This window comes from Drosophila obscura, unplaced genomic scaffold (genome assembly GCF_018151105.1).
Source record: "Drosophila obscura isolate BZ-5 IFL unplaced genomic scaffold, ASM1815110v1 contig_150, whole genome shotgun sequence".
Lineage (NCBI taxonomy): Eukaryota > Metazoa > Arthropoda > Insecta > Diptera > Drosophilidae > Drosophila > Drosophila obscura.
In genome coordinates, this window is record NW_024542736.1 from 4299527 (window position 1) to 4315802 (window position 16276).

The 16276-nt window shown below is 54.4% G+C and overlaps 2 protein-coding genes across 2 annotated transcripts; one reads left to right on the forward strand and one right to left on the reverse strand.

The window, feature by feature from the left end:
- The first annotated feature begins 586 nt into the window (after positions 1 to 586).
- On the forward strand, positions 587 to 14577 carry LOC111070710 (protein unc-80 homolog). Its single transcript, XM_022361510.2, has 28 exons — positions 587 to 829; positions 1603 to 1629; positions 1990 to 2010; positions 2078 to 2413; positions 2479 to 2778; positions 2841 to 2978; positions 3046 to 3359; positions 3430 to 3626; positions 3700 to 3887; positions 4059 to 4171; positions 4417 to 4434; positions 4738 to 4873; positions 4949 to 5384; positions 5443 to 5640; positions 6145 to 6430; positions 6498 to 6600; positions 6663 to 7280; positions 7354 to 8086; positions 8146 to 8289; positions 8357 to 8655; positions 8728 to 8906; positions 8971 to 9544; positions 9644 to 10505; positions 10586 to 11535; positions 11599 to 13062; positions 13123 to 13291; positions 13345 to 13994; positions 14058 to 14577. The coding sequence occupies exons 1-28, from the start codon at positions 587 to 589 to the stop codon at positions 14295 to 14297; spliced, it is 9936 nt and encodes a 3311-aa protein (XP_022217202.1). The 3' UTR covers positions 14298 to 14577.
- On the reverse strand, positions 14378 to 15874 carry LOC111070769 (vacuolar protein sorting-associated protein 72 homolog). Its single transcript, XM_022361635.2, has 4 exons — positions 15642 to 15874; positions 15450 to 15582; positions 15089 to 15392; positions 14378 to 15029 (listed from the first exon to the last, which is right to left on the reverse strand). Exons 1-4 carry the CDS (start codon positions 15773 to 15775, stop codon positions 14536 to 14538), a joined length of 1065 nt encoding a protein of 354 aa, XP_022217327.2. The 5' UTR covers positions 15776 to 15874; the 3' UTR covers positions 14378 to 14535.
- Between the last annotated feature and the right edge of the window lie 402 nt (positions 15875 to 16276).

The following is a 16276-nucleotide window of genomic DNA, read 5'->3' on the forward strand; positions in this document are numbered from 1 at the left end:
CCGTTCCATTTGCCTGTTGTATCGTGGGTGCGGCGCCCAATCAAGCCAAATGTTGGCATTAAGGACATCGTTTGATTTGAGTGTGTGCCAAGTGCTAAGCAATTGCCGTTGGGGCGTCAATTAAAATGGGAAAATCCGCAATTTTCAGCCATCATCTCGTGCGTTATATAAGTCTGTGAAAATTTTTGCCCCAAATTAGCATGTATACCAGAAACCCAATTCTGTATCTATAACCCAGTCGCCTCGTTCTCGCCGCCGCCGACGACGCTGCGGAGTCTGCGTTCTGCGCAGCGTCCCAGGACCAGCTGAAATCTCTGCAACACTAGAGAGGAATAGGGGTATGGGTTTGGGTTTGCGTGTAGATTGGGGAGGGTGGCACTGTGGCACTGACCTACTCGTATTCGTATTCGTACTCGTACCCAGACGAGCCTGCGCACGCAAATACCTGTTGCGTTTTTCCCCTGCCGCCGCTGCTGCTGCTGCTGGAACATTTTCATGAATGGGCAGTCGCCAGCTGTTGCATTGCATGCCAATTGATTTGTGTATCGTTGTGTCCTTGTGCCATTCCAGCCGGGCCACCACCACCATGGTGACCACCAATGCCGGCGCAACGGCAACGGCAACAGCCCCAACCACAACCAACAACAACAACCTGCAGACGAACAACAACAGTCATGCGGCGAACAACAACAACGATGACTTTGACTTTGACCAGGACGATGGCCTGCAGGACCTGGGCTTGCCGGTGTCCGTCCAGACATTCCTGTGGCGCCAAATAGCGCCCTTCATCCGGCCAAAGCTCGGCAAGCTGCACGAGTCCACCTGCCTGGTGAGTGTGGGGTGTGCCAGTCGAGGCAAAGGCAAGGGTCAAATGTTCAGCCAGCTCGGTGAGAGGAGAGGCCACATGATCGACAAAGGGGCAAAGGGGCAAAGGGCCCCCCGATAAAGTTATACTGAAAACTGTGCTGTACATTCGCTATGCGTGTTTGTTGTAAGGACGATGGACGGTGTAAAACATAACCCAAAACCCAAGAACATAATTGGCATCACAAATCCGAGACCAGAAACGAGACGAGTATAAGCTCGTACCTTATTCGATGTTCTCTCATTTATTTTGATTTATTTTCCCAGCTAAATTCAAGGAAACAAAAATTGATAAACGTTTAAAACTTGACATTGATGTTTGATGTATTTTTATTGTTTCCTGCATTCGATATAACTATTTCCCTATTGCCACTACATATATATGAGATACTAACACGACCACCTTCTGCCACAAACCCAAACAACAACAAGAACAGTCCTTCCTTTCCATCTATCAATATGTGTACAATACATACATATACTCGTACGCACAGGCACAGGAAATGTTTCTTTTTTTAAGCTATCTATCTAACTAAATCTAAGCCTGCAAAGAAACATTTTCCGTGCTCGTACTTGTGTGTGTGTACATCTTTAATATGTATATTTATATATGTGCTTTTATCCACAACAACAAAACCAACTACAATCCACAACAATAACAATAACAACAACAACCAACTGTACAAATTAACATTGTAAAATCTTTCGCAATTTGTCTGAATCTGAATCTGAATGTAGTTTTGTCAACATGCACCGGGACACCATGTAAGTTATTAAATGTCTCTGGCAGACAACCCCAACCCCAATGTCCTTGTACAGCCCAATGCACAGAAGAATAAGGGGACTTAAATGACAGTCCTGTAGCAGAACTCTGTACATTGGGATTGACTACCACCCCCCACCCCCGCCCCATTTATCGTTTATCGTTTTTGGTTTTACTTTCAATTGTAGAGTAGATGTTGTGCGTTTCTTGTGCCTATGTTTAAGAGTTCCGTTTGTCTTAATTTGCTGTACTGTGGATAGCCCTAGCTTAACCCCCACACACACCAGTCTTGCCCAGTCTCACCTCACAATGAATCTCTTCTCGTCCACCTACCCCCACCCCCCCAACCGACCGATGCTAAGGAGTCAAAGGAAGCCTGCAAGGTAAGTGCAGGCGCAAGTGCAAGTGCATCCTGGCGTGTCTTAATGGATGATTACAACTCCCTTGCAGTCCTTCGAGAAGGTGCTCGTGCAGAACATACAGTTCGGTCTGTCGCCGCCTCTTACGAAGGCCCTGGGTGCCATTCCGCGCTGGCGCCTGCTGCAGGGCGCCCTGCCACATGTCATGCACGCTTGCGCCGCCCTGCTCTACAATCGGGTTAAGGATATGCAGGCCATTGGGCCCGTGGAGACCAAGCTGCTGTACACGATGCAGTGGATCCTGCTCTATGCGGCCGAGGAGTGTGCCGACGACGAGGGCGGCGAGGAGCTCGGTCTGGGCGAGACTCCCGCGGAGCCCAAGTCCAAGCCCATCGAGCAGTATCTGTTCTCCGTGCCCACGATTGCCGTAAGTGGATATCTCACTTCCCGATGCCCAAGTCCATCTAATTTTAATTATTTGCACCGTTTCAGCTGTTTGTGTATCTGTTCGCACCCATCATATCCCACCTGAAGGAATCGGATTTCCAAAACTTTCGCCTGGAGAACGGCATCAAGCTGTGGCAGGGCATGTGGGACAATCGCGCACCCGGAGCGCCGTGCTTTACGGCGCCGGTTAAGCCGAAGGCCCGCAATCTGCTCTGTGCGCCCACGCCCAAGGGCTCCACGGATGTGTTTCCCACACGCAAGCACTCACTCAGTGGCGATGCAATGTCCCCCAAGGCCGACTCACCGCAGAGCGGCATCTCTGACTATGGCAGGCAGGACGAGGAGGTAAGAGGAGGCACAGCGGAACACCAAATGGCATGGGCTATCCTTTAAACTCTCATCTCTAGGGCTCCTGGGTATCCTCTCCCAAGGAGTTTGCCTTTCCCGAGACCATTCCCGAGGAGGCTTCCAGCGTGGAGGACGAACGTGTCGTCATATTTCGGCTGCCATCGGCGCCGCAGCTCATGGATAATTCATTCTTTACGGTGAGGAAGCGAGGAGCGAATTGTAGCTAAGGATTCCAAATACATGACTTTTATTCTCTTTTGCCAGGCCGATGCCAGCCTGCTCCAGCAGCAGCTGTCGCAGAGCAGACGCGGCAGTCGTCAGTCCATGAACTCCCGCGACAAGGATAAAATTCCCTCGACCAAGTTCGAGTTTGATCAGCAGGAACTGATGCGCGGTGCATCCATGAAGGAGAAGCGCAGTGCCTCCATCGAGAAGGAGACGGACTCGGATAAGTCCGAGAGTGTCAAGGCAGATGTCTCGGCCGCCACCTTCCTCGATGTGGCAGTGCTGCGTTGCCTCTTCATCTCGCACTGGCAGGAGGAGGGCATCTTCTGGAGTCTGCAGTACCTATACAATCGGTGGGAATAACCAACTGACGCTCTCCCTTTCCACAGACTCCTGTATGTTTCCTTCTCTGTTCTCATGCAGTCTGAGTGACATTGGTGAGGAGGCGGCCATTACCTTGAATCAGCCCCGGAAGCGTTCCAACTCCTTGCCCATACCACAAATCGAGATATCGCTGTATCAGGGCCCGGGCAGCAACAGTCGCGACAGTCCCGGCAGCTCTGTGGTCAAGGACTACATCGAAATACCAGAATCAGCGCCCACAGTGACAGCTGTTGTTGGCAAGTCCACTTGTGAAGATTAAACCCCCAAATCGATTGCTCTGAATATTTTCTTTCCTTCCTTCCTTTGCAGAGGAAACTGCCACAGCGCCCAGCAGCTCAGAGCGTCGCGGTAGCGAGAAGAAGAAACGCGTCAAGATGGCCGATCTGCGGGCCTTTGTGGAGACGAAAATGTTCTCGAAATCGGAGAAGAACTTGGAAAAAGTAGGGCTCGACACAAACTCAGCCAATGGCAAGACACCACTGCAACTGCAACAAGCAGTAAGACAAGTCAAGCTTGATTATTGTTCTTTCAACAAGTGTTCTCCTGCCTGGCATGCCCCTCCCATGCTTAAAAATCCTCCATTAATAGCCCAATAGTTCTGTCTGTTTTGCTTAGCACATTTACTTTTACACTCAGCTAATGGTTACGCTTTCCTTTCCCACACTTAGGAGTATCATCGCAGCCTGGACACGGGCGAGAAAAAACTATCGCGCTCTGCATCCATGATAAGTCGCGAGCCAGCCAGTAATCTGATCAAGGGCAAGTCCATGCCTAGTCTCAGGTAACTACGTAGATCCCCCGTGAACCCATCTAAAAAAAAAAAACAGAAATGACTCCTGGAACAGGCCACCAGATACCAGACACCAGACACGAGACCAGAACAGAACACCGAAACAACACTCCCGACACACTTCTTTCATACTCTCCAGAGACTCATTCTGTGTTCCTCAGCTAATGCCTTTCACTCTGCTCGTATGTTCTATACCTTATTATGTACCACTACCACTTTCTCTTATGATCAACCAGCTGTCTGCTTGATAGCGGGTGAGTTGTCGTCCAATAACCAGATAATGCTTAACCCTCCGATCTCTCAAACTGTGTACCGATTTGTAACTATTAAAGTGCTCCTGCAACTTCCAATTTTATGCCTCTTCTGCCTGCCTGCCTACTCGCCTCTGGCACCTGTCTTTGCCTGCCTGTCTTTATTCTCACCAAACCCCCAAGCCAAACCCCCAACCCCCCACTGCTTTTCCTCTCTGTTTACCCTTAAGCTTGCCGCACTTTGGTTTGACTAATGCCACACACACAATTTCTCGCACGTCTCCTACAAAATGAAAGATTTTACAGATACGTAGAGCCACCGAAGGCCCCAAGGCCCTCGCAGGTGGCATGTCCACGCTCCACGGCCTTCTATCCACGGAATCCCATCATTACGGTGACAGAGCACACGCCCACACCATCGCCGGACTACATCAAGCGACAGGTTGGCTATTTATCCAAGGACATTCTCCTCTTCTCCTCCATAATAATAATAATAATTATAACTTTGTGTCGACAGGGCTCCATCGACTCGCAGCTGGATGCATTGAGCAATGGTGGCAGCATCGGTGGCATGCCTGGAAATGGTGGTGGCAATGGGAGTGGCGGCGCTGGTAGCACCACCACCCGCTATCGTGGCCAAATGCTGCGCTCCCACACAGACTCGCACATCGATTACACGGGCGTGGACGAGTCCGAGGCGCCCGGCTCCTCCTTCTACATAACGCGGGACGGCGGCATTGACTACGAGATCATTCTGCTGGCCATAAGCAACGTGTTCAAGCGGGATCCGGCCTTGGTCTGCTCTCTGCGTGTCCTCGAGGCTGGTCTCAACATCTGCGAACTGCTCATCGAAATGGGCGTTCTGAAACTGGGCGAACATGCCCACGAGATATCCATGAGCATCACACGACGCGCACTCCAGGTGCTGGGCTGTCCACACGGCTGCAATGATGGTGAGCAATGCCAGGTGCATTTTCAGCATTTGGGGCTCATTTATTCTGCCTCCTTTAGGTGTTCGCGGTCCTCCTGCCGACTTTCTGCGCAACCAGTGCCAGAAGATTCTGTCGCGAATGCTGCGCCAGGCTGGACAGCGCACCAAGCGCTACATGCAGGAGATGGTGAAGACGTCGCCGCTGCCCGAGCTGATTGACTACTTCCACGCCTTCCTGGCCTTCTGTGTGGATCCCAGCTCGCTGCTGTCGCCATTGAGTAAGTGCAACCAATAGCTAGCCGAAGTTCTTAGCTAAGCTGCAAATGCGGTGCTGGCTTGGACCCAAAAACTTGCATCAAAAACTCTATACTCTATACAAGTCTCCTGAGTTATGTATTGGACATTTTGCTGCTCCTGCTCCTGCTCGTTCTTTTTTAACCCAACCCCCCCACCCAGCTATCTTTTTATCTTCTTTGTGTTTGGTTTGCTCTTTGATCTCTGGCCTGGCTTAACTCTTGCCCCCCTGCCTCCTGCCTTCGCCCACTTGCTCTTCTTCCTTCCTTCTTCTTGCATGCAACGACTTTTGCTAATGCTTTTGAGTTGTCCTTCCTTCCTTACTCCTCCACCACCACCACCACTACCACCACCAATACGTTCGTTGTATATATCGTTGTGTGTGTATGAAAATGCAAATGAAAATGCAATGAAAATGCAAATGAAAATAGCTCATAAACGTCAGAGTGGATATAAAAATGCTAACACCGATCTGGGCGGTGTACCAGGTCAGGGCGGCTATTCGACAAATTTTAGCGGCGGAATGAGCGGCGGCGCCGAGTCCCAGGTCGTTGGCGCTGTCTTCAAGCCGCTGGTCAGCCGCTTTGTGGAGGCAAGCAAGGATCTGAAGTCGCCGGAGAATATTGCCCTATATGGCGACATCCGGCAGCTGGTCACCTACGTGAAGGGTGCCCACGGTGGCCCATTCCGCATGGTGGCCCTCAGCGGCATACTGGCCGTCACACCGCGTCCCCACAAAAAGGGACCCACGGCCCAGACCACACGCGTCATAAGGTGAGCATCCGTATCCATATACAGAAATGCAAGAAGTACGGGCGTGATTTATCCCCTCCCTTTTCAGACACATTCCACAGTCGAATGTGACGCACAGCATCCCGAACGATGACAATCGCTCCCAGCGGCGTTTGCTGCTGAAGAAGCGGAGCACCTCATCGGCCTGCGCGGTAGGCAGTCAGAGGGCCCAGGGCGCTGATGTGCAAAACTAATGCGCAAATCCATATTGCAGAGCCTGCTGGAGACGGAGACATGCGAGGAGCACTACAAGACCAGCCAGTCGCCGTTGAGCAACTTCCGGCGCCGCACCACCGGAGTGCGGCCGACACTGACGCCGCGGCACAGTGAGCGGGCGCTGCTCTCCGATTCCACGTCCAGCTCGGAACGCAATTCGTTGGGACGGCTCAGCGGCTTGGTGCGCTGGTTTCGCGGCACGCCCAAGGAGGCATCGTCCATTGATCTGGAGATTGGCTCCCTGAACCCAGAGATATCCTCCACATTTATGAGGCACGCCTCGCTGAAGATACAGCGTGGCCGGTCGAGCGATGGCATTGGGCGTTCCATACAGCGCGCCAAGCGACGCGTCGAGCGGCGGCTGAACCGTTTCGGCGGCATTGTGAAGGGCAAGAAGAAGGTGGGCGGCATCGAAGAGACAGCGGACTTCAGTCGGCGCAGCTCCTCGGACATGTGCGACGGGCCGCGTGAGTCCGAGGTGGTCATACTCAAGGAACGCAAGCTGGTGCCCACCGAGCCGGTGCGCGTGGGCATGCTGCGGCTCTCCTTTCTCCTCGAGACATGTGCGCCCGGCTCGTTTCCCGATCCCCAGCTGGTGGCTGCCGTCCTCGATTTGGTAAGAGCGTCATCCATGTTGATTGCAGTCCCTCCCTCCGGCCGTACTCTACTGATCTCTGTGTCCAATTTAGCCGCAAGCTCCGCTGATCTCGCGTGCCACTTTTCTGCTGGAGTGCGCGCACTTTGTGCATCTGTGCAACAAGGGCCAGTGGCCCGCCTGGATGAAGCAGAACGTGGGCAGCTACCGGGCGTCGGGGGCCAACATCAATGTGAACCAGATGAAGCAGCAGGTGAGCCAGACGAGCGCCCGGCGCACCCACATCCTGCAGCGAGCCGCTGGCAAAATGTTCCACCAATGGGCGGAGATAGTGGGCGCCCGGCTGGAGGAGATACTCTTCACCGAGCGGCTGCAGTACGAGGCGGTCAATGCCAGTCTAACCGATCCCGAGAAGCAGCGCGAGCTGCTGCAGCAGGACGAGGAGGAGGACTTCCTGGACGAGACATCCGTGAATCCGCACGGCAATGACTGTCCGCACTCGCTCAAGCTGATTGCCTGCGTGCTGCTCTTCGAGATAACGGCCTTTCTGCGCGACTCCTACATTATGCTGCCTAGGACATCGAAGCTGATCCATCGGGACAAGCCGGCGCCCTGGGAGAAGGTCTATCGCGAGGCGAATCGTCGCTGGTCCATGGCCCTCAGCTCCATGGGTCACTCGCAGACATCGGCCCAGAGCCTGCAGTCCATTGCCGCTGGCAACGATGGCGCCGGCCAATCGGAGCGGAAGATCTCCTTTGTGCTCCACGAGCCAGACAACGAGTCCGAGAACAGCAGCAACACCACCCTAACCAAGGAGGGAGAAGAAGGTACGCAAATCAGTTTAGACTCCAGCCTTTTGCCCCCACTAATTGACACTGTCCGGCAGCACCACGTCGTCCCGCTGCTGCGTCTGCAGTGCGTCCGTTTTTGCTGCGCCGCGGCACAGCCACCACCACGGGCGGATCCTTCAAGCGTCGCTCCCTGAAGCTGCGTCGCAACACAAAGGACAGCAAGGAAATAGAAACAGATTGTGAGTAGCTATCAAAGAGAAGATCCAATCCAATGCAGAGCCAATCCATTGCTCTGCCGCCTTCCAGTTAACTCACAATCCCGAAGGAAGGTATCGTCGCTCTCCGACCGCAGCGACACCTCGGAACAGGGCATGATCAGCGGCGGCGAGGAGTCGCCGGGTATCCTCAGCGATGACCAGCAGCCCGAATCGCCCACCGACTCCAATGAGAACGATGACACGGCAAAGAACATGCCCTGGCTGAAGGCAGTCATCGAGATGATGTCCAGCTACAATTACTACTGCACCCACAAGGGCTACTGCCATCCGTTCTGCTACAAGCGCCACATGCGCTCCTGCACACGGCTGATAAAGGCCACCAGAAAGGTGAGACTGGGGCATACACCAGAGACTGTGCCAACTGCAATTATGTGAATCCTTTGTGGAAATCCCCCACAGGTTTATGGCGAAGAATTTGGATTTACCTTTGATGCAGATCATCCGACGGTGGAGCCGACTGTCATTAGCTCCAGCAAGCCGCACAGCTCGCGCGCTCGCTCCACGCGCAAAGTGTCCGAGCAGAGCTCAACGCAGACATCTCCGTCCAAGCGCAAGGACAGCCTGTCCCGCAAGGATCGGTAGGGCGTCCAATCAAAGGCACGTTTGCATCGACATAATTTCTTTTTTGTGTGTTTCGTGTAGCATCAGCGATGATCCTGACCTGGAAATGGCAGAGAAACTGGCCAAGGCGTTCCGCCAGGAGAAGGAAAAGAAGCTGCAGGAGGAGCCAGCGATCCTGAAGTTTATACGGGTGCACATACGCAACCTGTTCCACTTTCCACTGGCCACCCTGCTGAAGGGTGCCGTTGTCCTCACCGAGGAGATGGTGATCGAGGCCATGCCGGCCGCCTGGGAGCTGCTGCTGGAGACCAACCACGACACGGCCACCTCGAGTGCCGCCGTATTCCTGATGGGCTCCGTGAAGGCGCAGAATTTCGCCTTCGATATCATGCAGCGGGCGCTGAAGCACAGGGATCCGGACATACGCATTGGCGCCATTCAGCGCTACTTGGTGCTGTGGAAGTGCCGCTTCCACGTGTGGCCCCGCATGGAGGACAATGCGCACGATGTGACCTTCAAGGTGCCACCGGGCGGCATTGAGTTCACACTGCCATCGCCCAAAATCGGCATCGAGAGCCTGCCGGTGGTGGATCCGCCCTGGATGCCCGTGCAGCAGACCAAAGACATGGACGTGACGCTCAACCAGGACAGACATGTGAGTGAGAAGGCTGCAGTGACACTGGGCTATGTAGGAGACGGCAGGAGGGCATCCCCTATGCATCCCACTGAATAATTAAATTGTTTGCTTTTGCAGCGCTCCCTGGTCACCGCCACGAAGAGCCGCAAGATGCAGCAGACGGAGGCCATACGGAATGCGCTGCGCCAGCAGCGGGACAAGCAGCGAGCGGAGCGGCACAGCTTCCTCATCACCATGATACCGATCAGTCAGCAGGCCTCGCACGAGCCCGGCATGGAGAAGCTGGAGGATCACGAGGATCAGGAGGAACTCGATGGCACCCGAATGTCCTCGCACCTCCACCACTCCCACTCGCTCTTTCCCTCGGTGCTGTGCTCGTCCGTGATGCAGATTGTGGGCTGTCTGGACGACGCTGCCATCGGATCGGATGGCAATGCGGTCTACGAGATTGCCTACCAGGTGATTTGGGTGTGCCTGGTCGAGGAATCGGCCCTGTTCCTGCGCTATGTGTTCGAGCGCCTGACCCGCGACCGCCAGGACCAGATGTTCAAGCTGCTGCGACACCTCATCCGCTTTGTGCCCCGGCTGCCCCAGCAGGCGGCCTTCGCCCTGTACAACTCCATCATTGGCTACATCATGTTCTATGTGCGCTCGTCCAACGAACTCAAGCAGGAGCTCGTGGGATCGGCCCTGTCCGTGCTCTGGATGGTGGTGCACTCCGTCCACGGCATTATGTTCAAGGACCTCAAGCAGATTCTGCGCAAGGAGCAGTGCGATGCCTCCATTCTGCTCACCGCCAATGTGCCCGCCGCCAAGAAGATTGTGGTGCACGGACCGGCCGACGATGACTACAACATACCCTCGCAGTTTCCGGTGCAGGAGGACACCCTGTTCTGCCAGCTGCTGAAGGAGGCCCTCGACTACTATCCCATTGACGAGAAGAACACGAGCCACTACTGCCTGGTGGACTACAAGAGCAGTAAGTTTGCATTTTGCATTTAGCATTTAACTTGAGTGAAGTTCTTCAACTTGCTCTCTTTCTTGGCCGTTCTTTGCCAGGCAAAATCCTCAATCCCAATTGGTACATACGCGACTTGTACTTCTTCAAGCGGTCGCAGTATCCGGAGGTGCGTCTAATGCTGATGCGTCCGGAGGAGTCCTTTCTGGCACTGCAGAAGCAGGAGCTGAGCAAGAAGTTCGTGGAGATCGGCAAGGTGCACCTGACCTGGGCCATTCTCAAGAACGTGGACATGGTGGTGCAGCGTGTCGTCTTCCTGCACGAGGAGCTGATGAAGCTGCCTTCGTTCCCGCGAAAGGCGCTCGAGGTGGACCTGGATCTGCACCATGGCGGCGAGTATGGCAAGGTGCTGCTCGGCCTCGATGTCCTGCACAAGTTCATGTGGGTGCGCCTGATAGCCCGCATGTTCGAGGCCATGGCTGGCAACTTTGCCTACTCGGCGGACATACAGCTCTTCCTCAATGTGCTCTCCGGCGCCTCCATCCTGCACGCCGAGGACTCGTGCATAATGCGCTACGTGATGGCCACCTTCATCAATGCCGCGTTCAACTTTAAGAACATTTTCTCCACGAACGGCTACTTCATGATCATGCCCACACTGCTGCAGGTGTACTCGCTGCATCAAACCAACAAACTGATCACCACGACCATCGAGTACGCCGTAAAGCAGTTCTACCTGCTCAACCGCAAGCCCTTCATTCTGCAGATGTTCGGCTCCGTTTCGGCCATACTCGATACGGACGAGGACGGCACCTACGGCGAGGCGCACAAGGTGCAGTCCAGCTGCCTGTTCAACTTGCTGCTCAGCCTGGAGGATCCCTCGCCGGATCCACTCAACATTGCTGAGCTGGTGAAGGAGCCCAAGCCCCTGAAGGCCATTGACTTCTGCTACCACGACGAAGACGACGATGTCACGGTATTGGACTGCATCACGCTCTGTGTGATGGTCGTCTCCTACTCCGCGGAGAGCACTCGAGGCTATCAAATGCTGGTGAGTCACTCAAGTCTTCCCATCCACTTCCATCCATTGCATCTTCATTTCATTCTGTTTCAGATCATCTTGGAGGCCATTCTGCCCTGCTATCTGCAGCAGATTCAGTCGCCCAGCTACATACCGCTGCAGGGCAAGTCGGAGCGCGACATCATACTCCAATTGGCGGTGGCCATTCGCACCATGGTGCACAATTGCGAGGGCCTGGCCAAGAGCTACAATGGCCCCTATCGCAACAGTCCCGAGCACAAAGGCTCCTCGCAGCGCAACTGCAGCCGCGGGCCCCCCTGCTCGCCGGGTCTCGACTTTGAGGAGGAGTCGCATCCGAAGTACGTGTCTGATGCTCGCACCAAGAACATGATGGACTCCGCCGAGGATTCCGAAATGATACGCACCGAATATCGGCGGCCACGCGATGTGCTGCTCTCCGTTGTGGCGGACTTCCTAACCAAATCGACGGCCCGCCTGGCCGAGCTGGCGAAGAAGATGCCTGCCGACACGAAGCCCACCGAGGTGCTGGACGCCAAGTGCCACATACGTCTCGCCGACATCGCGCACTCGCTGCTCAAGGTGTCGCCCTACGATCCAGAGTCGATGGCCTGCCGCGGGCTGCAGCGCTACATGCAGGCGGTGCTGCCTCGGGCGGAGTGGTCCAACGACACCTTGCGCAATGCCCTGGTCACCATCCTGCGGCGCATCGACAAGGTATTCCTCAAGATATCGAAGAAGCCATCGATACGGCGGAACACGGACTGGGAGGCGGCCGCCGGCCTGCTGAAGGGCATCCACGAGACGATCATCCGGCACTCGTATGTGCTGCACTGGCAGCAGATGAAGACGCTGATTAGCACCGTGCAGAACCTGATTGTTAACGAGCCCGGCTCAGGCATTCCCGAGGGCGTCTCCAGTGCAGGGGCAGCGCTCATGTCTCAGAATCCGCCGGCCTTTTTCTGCTCGGCCGTGGTGCGTGTGGTGGCCCTGCAGGTGGTCAGCCCCGTCGACTGCTTCTCACTGGTCCACATATGCGGCGGCAGTGCCGAGTTTGCCACGCAGGAAAAGGCCGAAGGATTTCTGATGCATCTGATCATGCCGCTGTGTCTGAAGGTCTGTTCGGGACGCGGCGTTTCGGATGTGGGCGAGCTGAAGATGTCCGACGTAACCTTCCTGCTCACCGCCGTCCTCAATGCCATGAGTCCCCCAGCGGGACGCACGGGTCAGGCTGTGTCCCAGATCAATCGAGTCACGGGCGACCTGCGTGCCGGCTCCCTAACCTTCACGGGCAGCCGCGACGCCAAGCGTCCCGCGCGCATCTCCGGCTCCCTCTATCAGGCGGCCTTCCTGGCCCTGCGCATCGTGTGCATCTGCTTCGAGAACCGCCTGTCCACCGAGTGGCCGCGCATTGTGCGCGTCATGCGGGATCTGGGCAGGCGCAACGAGGCTGCTCCCGATCTCTGGAGCTTCATGGAGTTCGTGGTCACCCACCGCACCCCACTCTACATCGTTCTCTTGCCTTTCATCATGCACAAGGTAAGGGGGGGCGGGAATGTGGAAGATTGAACGGATTGTAGCTTCTCCCGTTTCGTGCAGATCTCACAGCCGCCCATTGGGGATCACGAGCGACACATGCAGTTCATCATTAGAGAGCGACTGCGCGGAACACCGCCACAGGGCGGCATCAAGTCGAAGGGCGCCCTGCTGCTGGAGCTGGCCCGGGAGCTGCGCGACCTGCGCGACGAGCTGGAGGAGAAGCGCTATGGTAAGTCTATGTGGTGGCCGCTGACAGTTTCCACACGTCCGCTTATGTTTCAGTCTCCACAGATCGCGAGAGTTCCGAGCAGAAGAAGAGCGACACGCCGGCGGCCACCAGTGCGGCAGATGCCCACAAGTCCCAGCAAAGACCTTCACTTATATCTATCTTCACAGGGACAACCACCGGCCAGGCCACACACTCGCACGTCTCCGCTGTGCCCATCGATTCGCGCAGCGGCTCCGGCGGCATATGCACGCCCAGCGACACGCTGTCCCAGCAGACACTCCACCCGCCACGCGAGTCGTTGTCCAGCAGCTCAACGGGCCGAGATCCGCACACCACAACCAGCGAGAGTCAGAGCGGCGATGGAGAGGCAGGATCGGCGCCGACACTGGTCGGCGCAGCGCCCAGTGGTTCAGGCCATGGCACTTCCGGCACGGCCTCGGCTTTGCCCTCGCACATGTCGCACTCGCAGTCGCTGCAGCAGGCGCCGTTCAAGGCCCAGCCGCCAAAGCTGCGCTTCGTTTCGTCCGTGGAGTTCCGACACTCTTCGGGTGAGACATCGACCACACCGCTGTCACCCGAGAGTCCGGCCGAGGATAGCTCCGGAGATCACACACGTTCACGTCTGCAGCGCTCGAAGGCAGCCAGCCGCAAGACCTTCAGGCTAAAGCGCAGCCGACTGACGCCCATGGAGCCACCCAGCATTGTAAGCCAATTCAACCAAATCCCGAATGCTAATCTGTAGGCTGACATCTAAATAATTTGAAAGGTTACATCGCTGTCGCAGGAGGAGCAACCGCCGCAGGCCCAGCCCAAGGCACTTGGTGAGATATCTTGGGACTCGGTCTCGCAGACATCCTCCACATCCGGCTACCGGGACAACAATAGCTTGCAGACGGGCTTGCTCTCGCCGGATGGCTCACTGGGCGGTCTCACGCTGGGCCGGTCCCCATCGCAGCACTCACTTTTAATGGTATTCGAGGGACAGGACGAGGACACACTTATTTAACAATCACAGAACGGCGACCGGGCCTACGAACTCTAGTGACTAGCGTGACTCTCCGAGACACAATTAGCACGAATTTGGTATAGATTAGTACTCGAATAATAATTACTATATTTACGAATATGTAGGGTAGTTTGGATGTTAAAGTTTTATAGACGAATCGTTGTTTTCCTCCGTTTGTGCCCCGTTTTGTACGCGATAAATGATGTTAGAATGTTAATAAATAAACGCGGTAGCCGTTCTATGCATCTCCGTTCTTTTTCGTAGCCGCGGCAGACATTGTTTTCACACGATTCTCCTTCACCAGCTTGCGCCACTCCAGCCACTTGGCCATATCCGGCTGCTCACTGTTGCCATTCTGCGTCTCTAGTTGCATGTAGTAGGCCTCACGCAGTATCTTAAAGGCCTGGATGCTGTAGTATGGCTGCTGTGTGACCGGATCAAAGTAGCGTGCTGGCAGCCTGGTGATGGGGCAGATGCCACTAGTGGGTTTGGGCGGCGGCTTGGTTCGGCAAATCGATTGGTACACCTTGTCGTTGAAGTCGTTCTCGATGGTGACGAATGTGCGCTCACACTTTGAGGCTGGATCGTTTGGATCATGCGGTAGGGTTGTGCCCCGAGTGGGCTTCCGCATCACTGGCATGGTCAGCGAATGGTACCGTATAGTCGCCCCATTAAAAGTGCGCTTGGTGGGACGCGTTTTCTTTTTCTCCAGTTCCATTTTCTGGAATTTCTCTGCAATTACAAATAAATAATCAATCAGTGTAGCTTCAGCGGATAGTTTAAAGACATACCCAGGGAGAGGATGTTCTCCTCTTCGGTTATTTTTGCCTCCTCCAGAAGTTCTTCTTGTGTGGGCATGTAATCCTCAACGCGCACCTTCTTTTTCTTGCGCTTCCGTGCATCGTCCAGTTCCTTGAGGCGTTTCTTTGTGGCCTGTGTCTTGATGGCTGTCGATGTGCGTATGGACTTGCGACCCGAGTCGAGGACAGTAAAGCGCGGCCGCACTCGACGTTTGACCACACCGCCTCCGCCGCGCTTTTTATGCAGTGCCGGTACGGACTTTGTTTCCTTTTTGGCAGCAGCAGGTGGTGGCTCCTGTAGAGAAAGCCCAGTTAGAAAGAACATAAGTGTATAAAAATGCTGCCATTTCACCTTGTAAGCCTTTGTGTTGACGCCGCCTCGTTTCCGCTTCTTCTCCGCCGGCTCTTCTTGGTCGGATACCGGCTCATCCTGCTCATCTATACTGAAGTCGGAATCAACCACATCGTCCTCTTCGTCTTTTTGTCTGCAACAAGGATGTTAAATTACATTGCGGTCGGGTTGGACCATGGGTGCGACTCTCACTCATATTCCTGGTCCTCTCCTTCCTCCTGGAAACCGCCGTAAGTGGTTTTGTAGAAATCATCCTCCTCTTCCTCGTCCAGAAGTGTGGCTATGCGGTTGCCAGCATTGTTGCGCCTGGCTCGCGAGGCAGCCATTTGTATATTTTACGAGATGTCTTAATTTAAATACGGGTTTTATAAAATTTTACAGAAACATAAACAGCAGCGACGCCGGCAGAGCGCTCAGAAAAAAAACAAACTTAACCCACTAAAGGCCCATTTTAAAGTCAATATCGCATGAGTTGGATATGGTCATACTAAATATCGAATATAGAACTGCCAAACCGGCTAAAATTGCCTGTGCAAAGCACCTACAATTTGGTCGTACCCGAACATTTATCCCGATTCTCCAGATCACCTACATCCAAAAACGTCCATATACAATATTATCTCGTTCACACTTAAAAATGCCCTGACACGATCATGGAATGGAATGGAATAATTTCAAGTTCAATTTAGTTAATTGAAATATTTCATTTAAGAACCGCAACTATAAAATGTATTATCGTAAACGCAACTTTTTTAGGGAAAATTTCTCAAAGCCAGCGCAGAGCACCAACAAGTTGTCTATACCCGAACCTTTATGCTGCTGCTCGC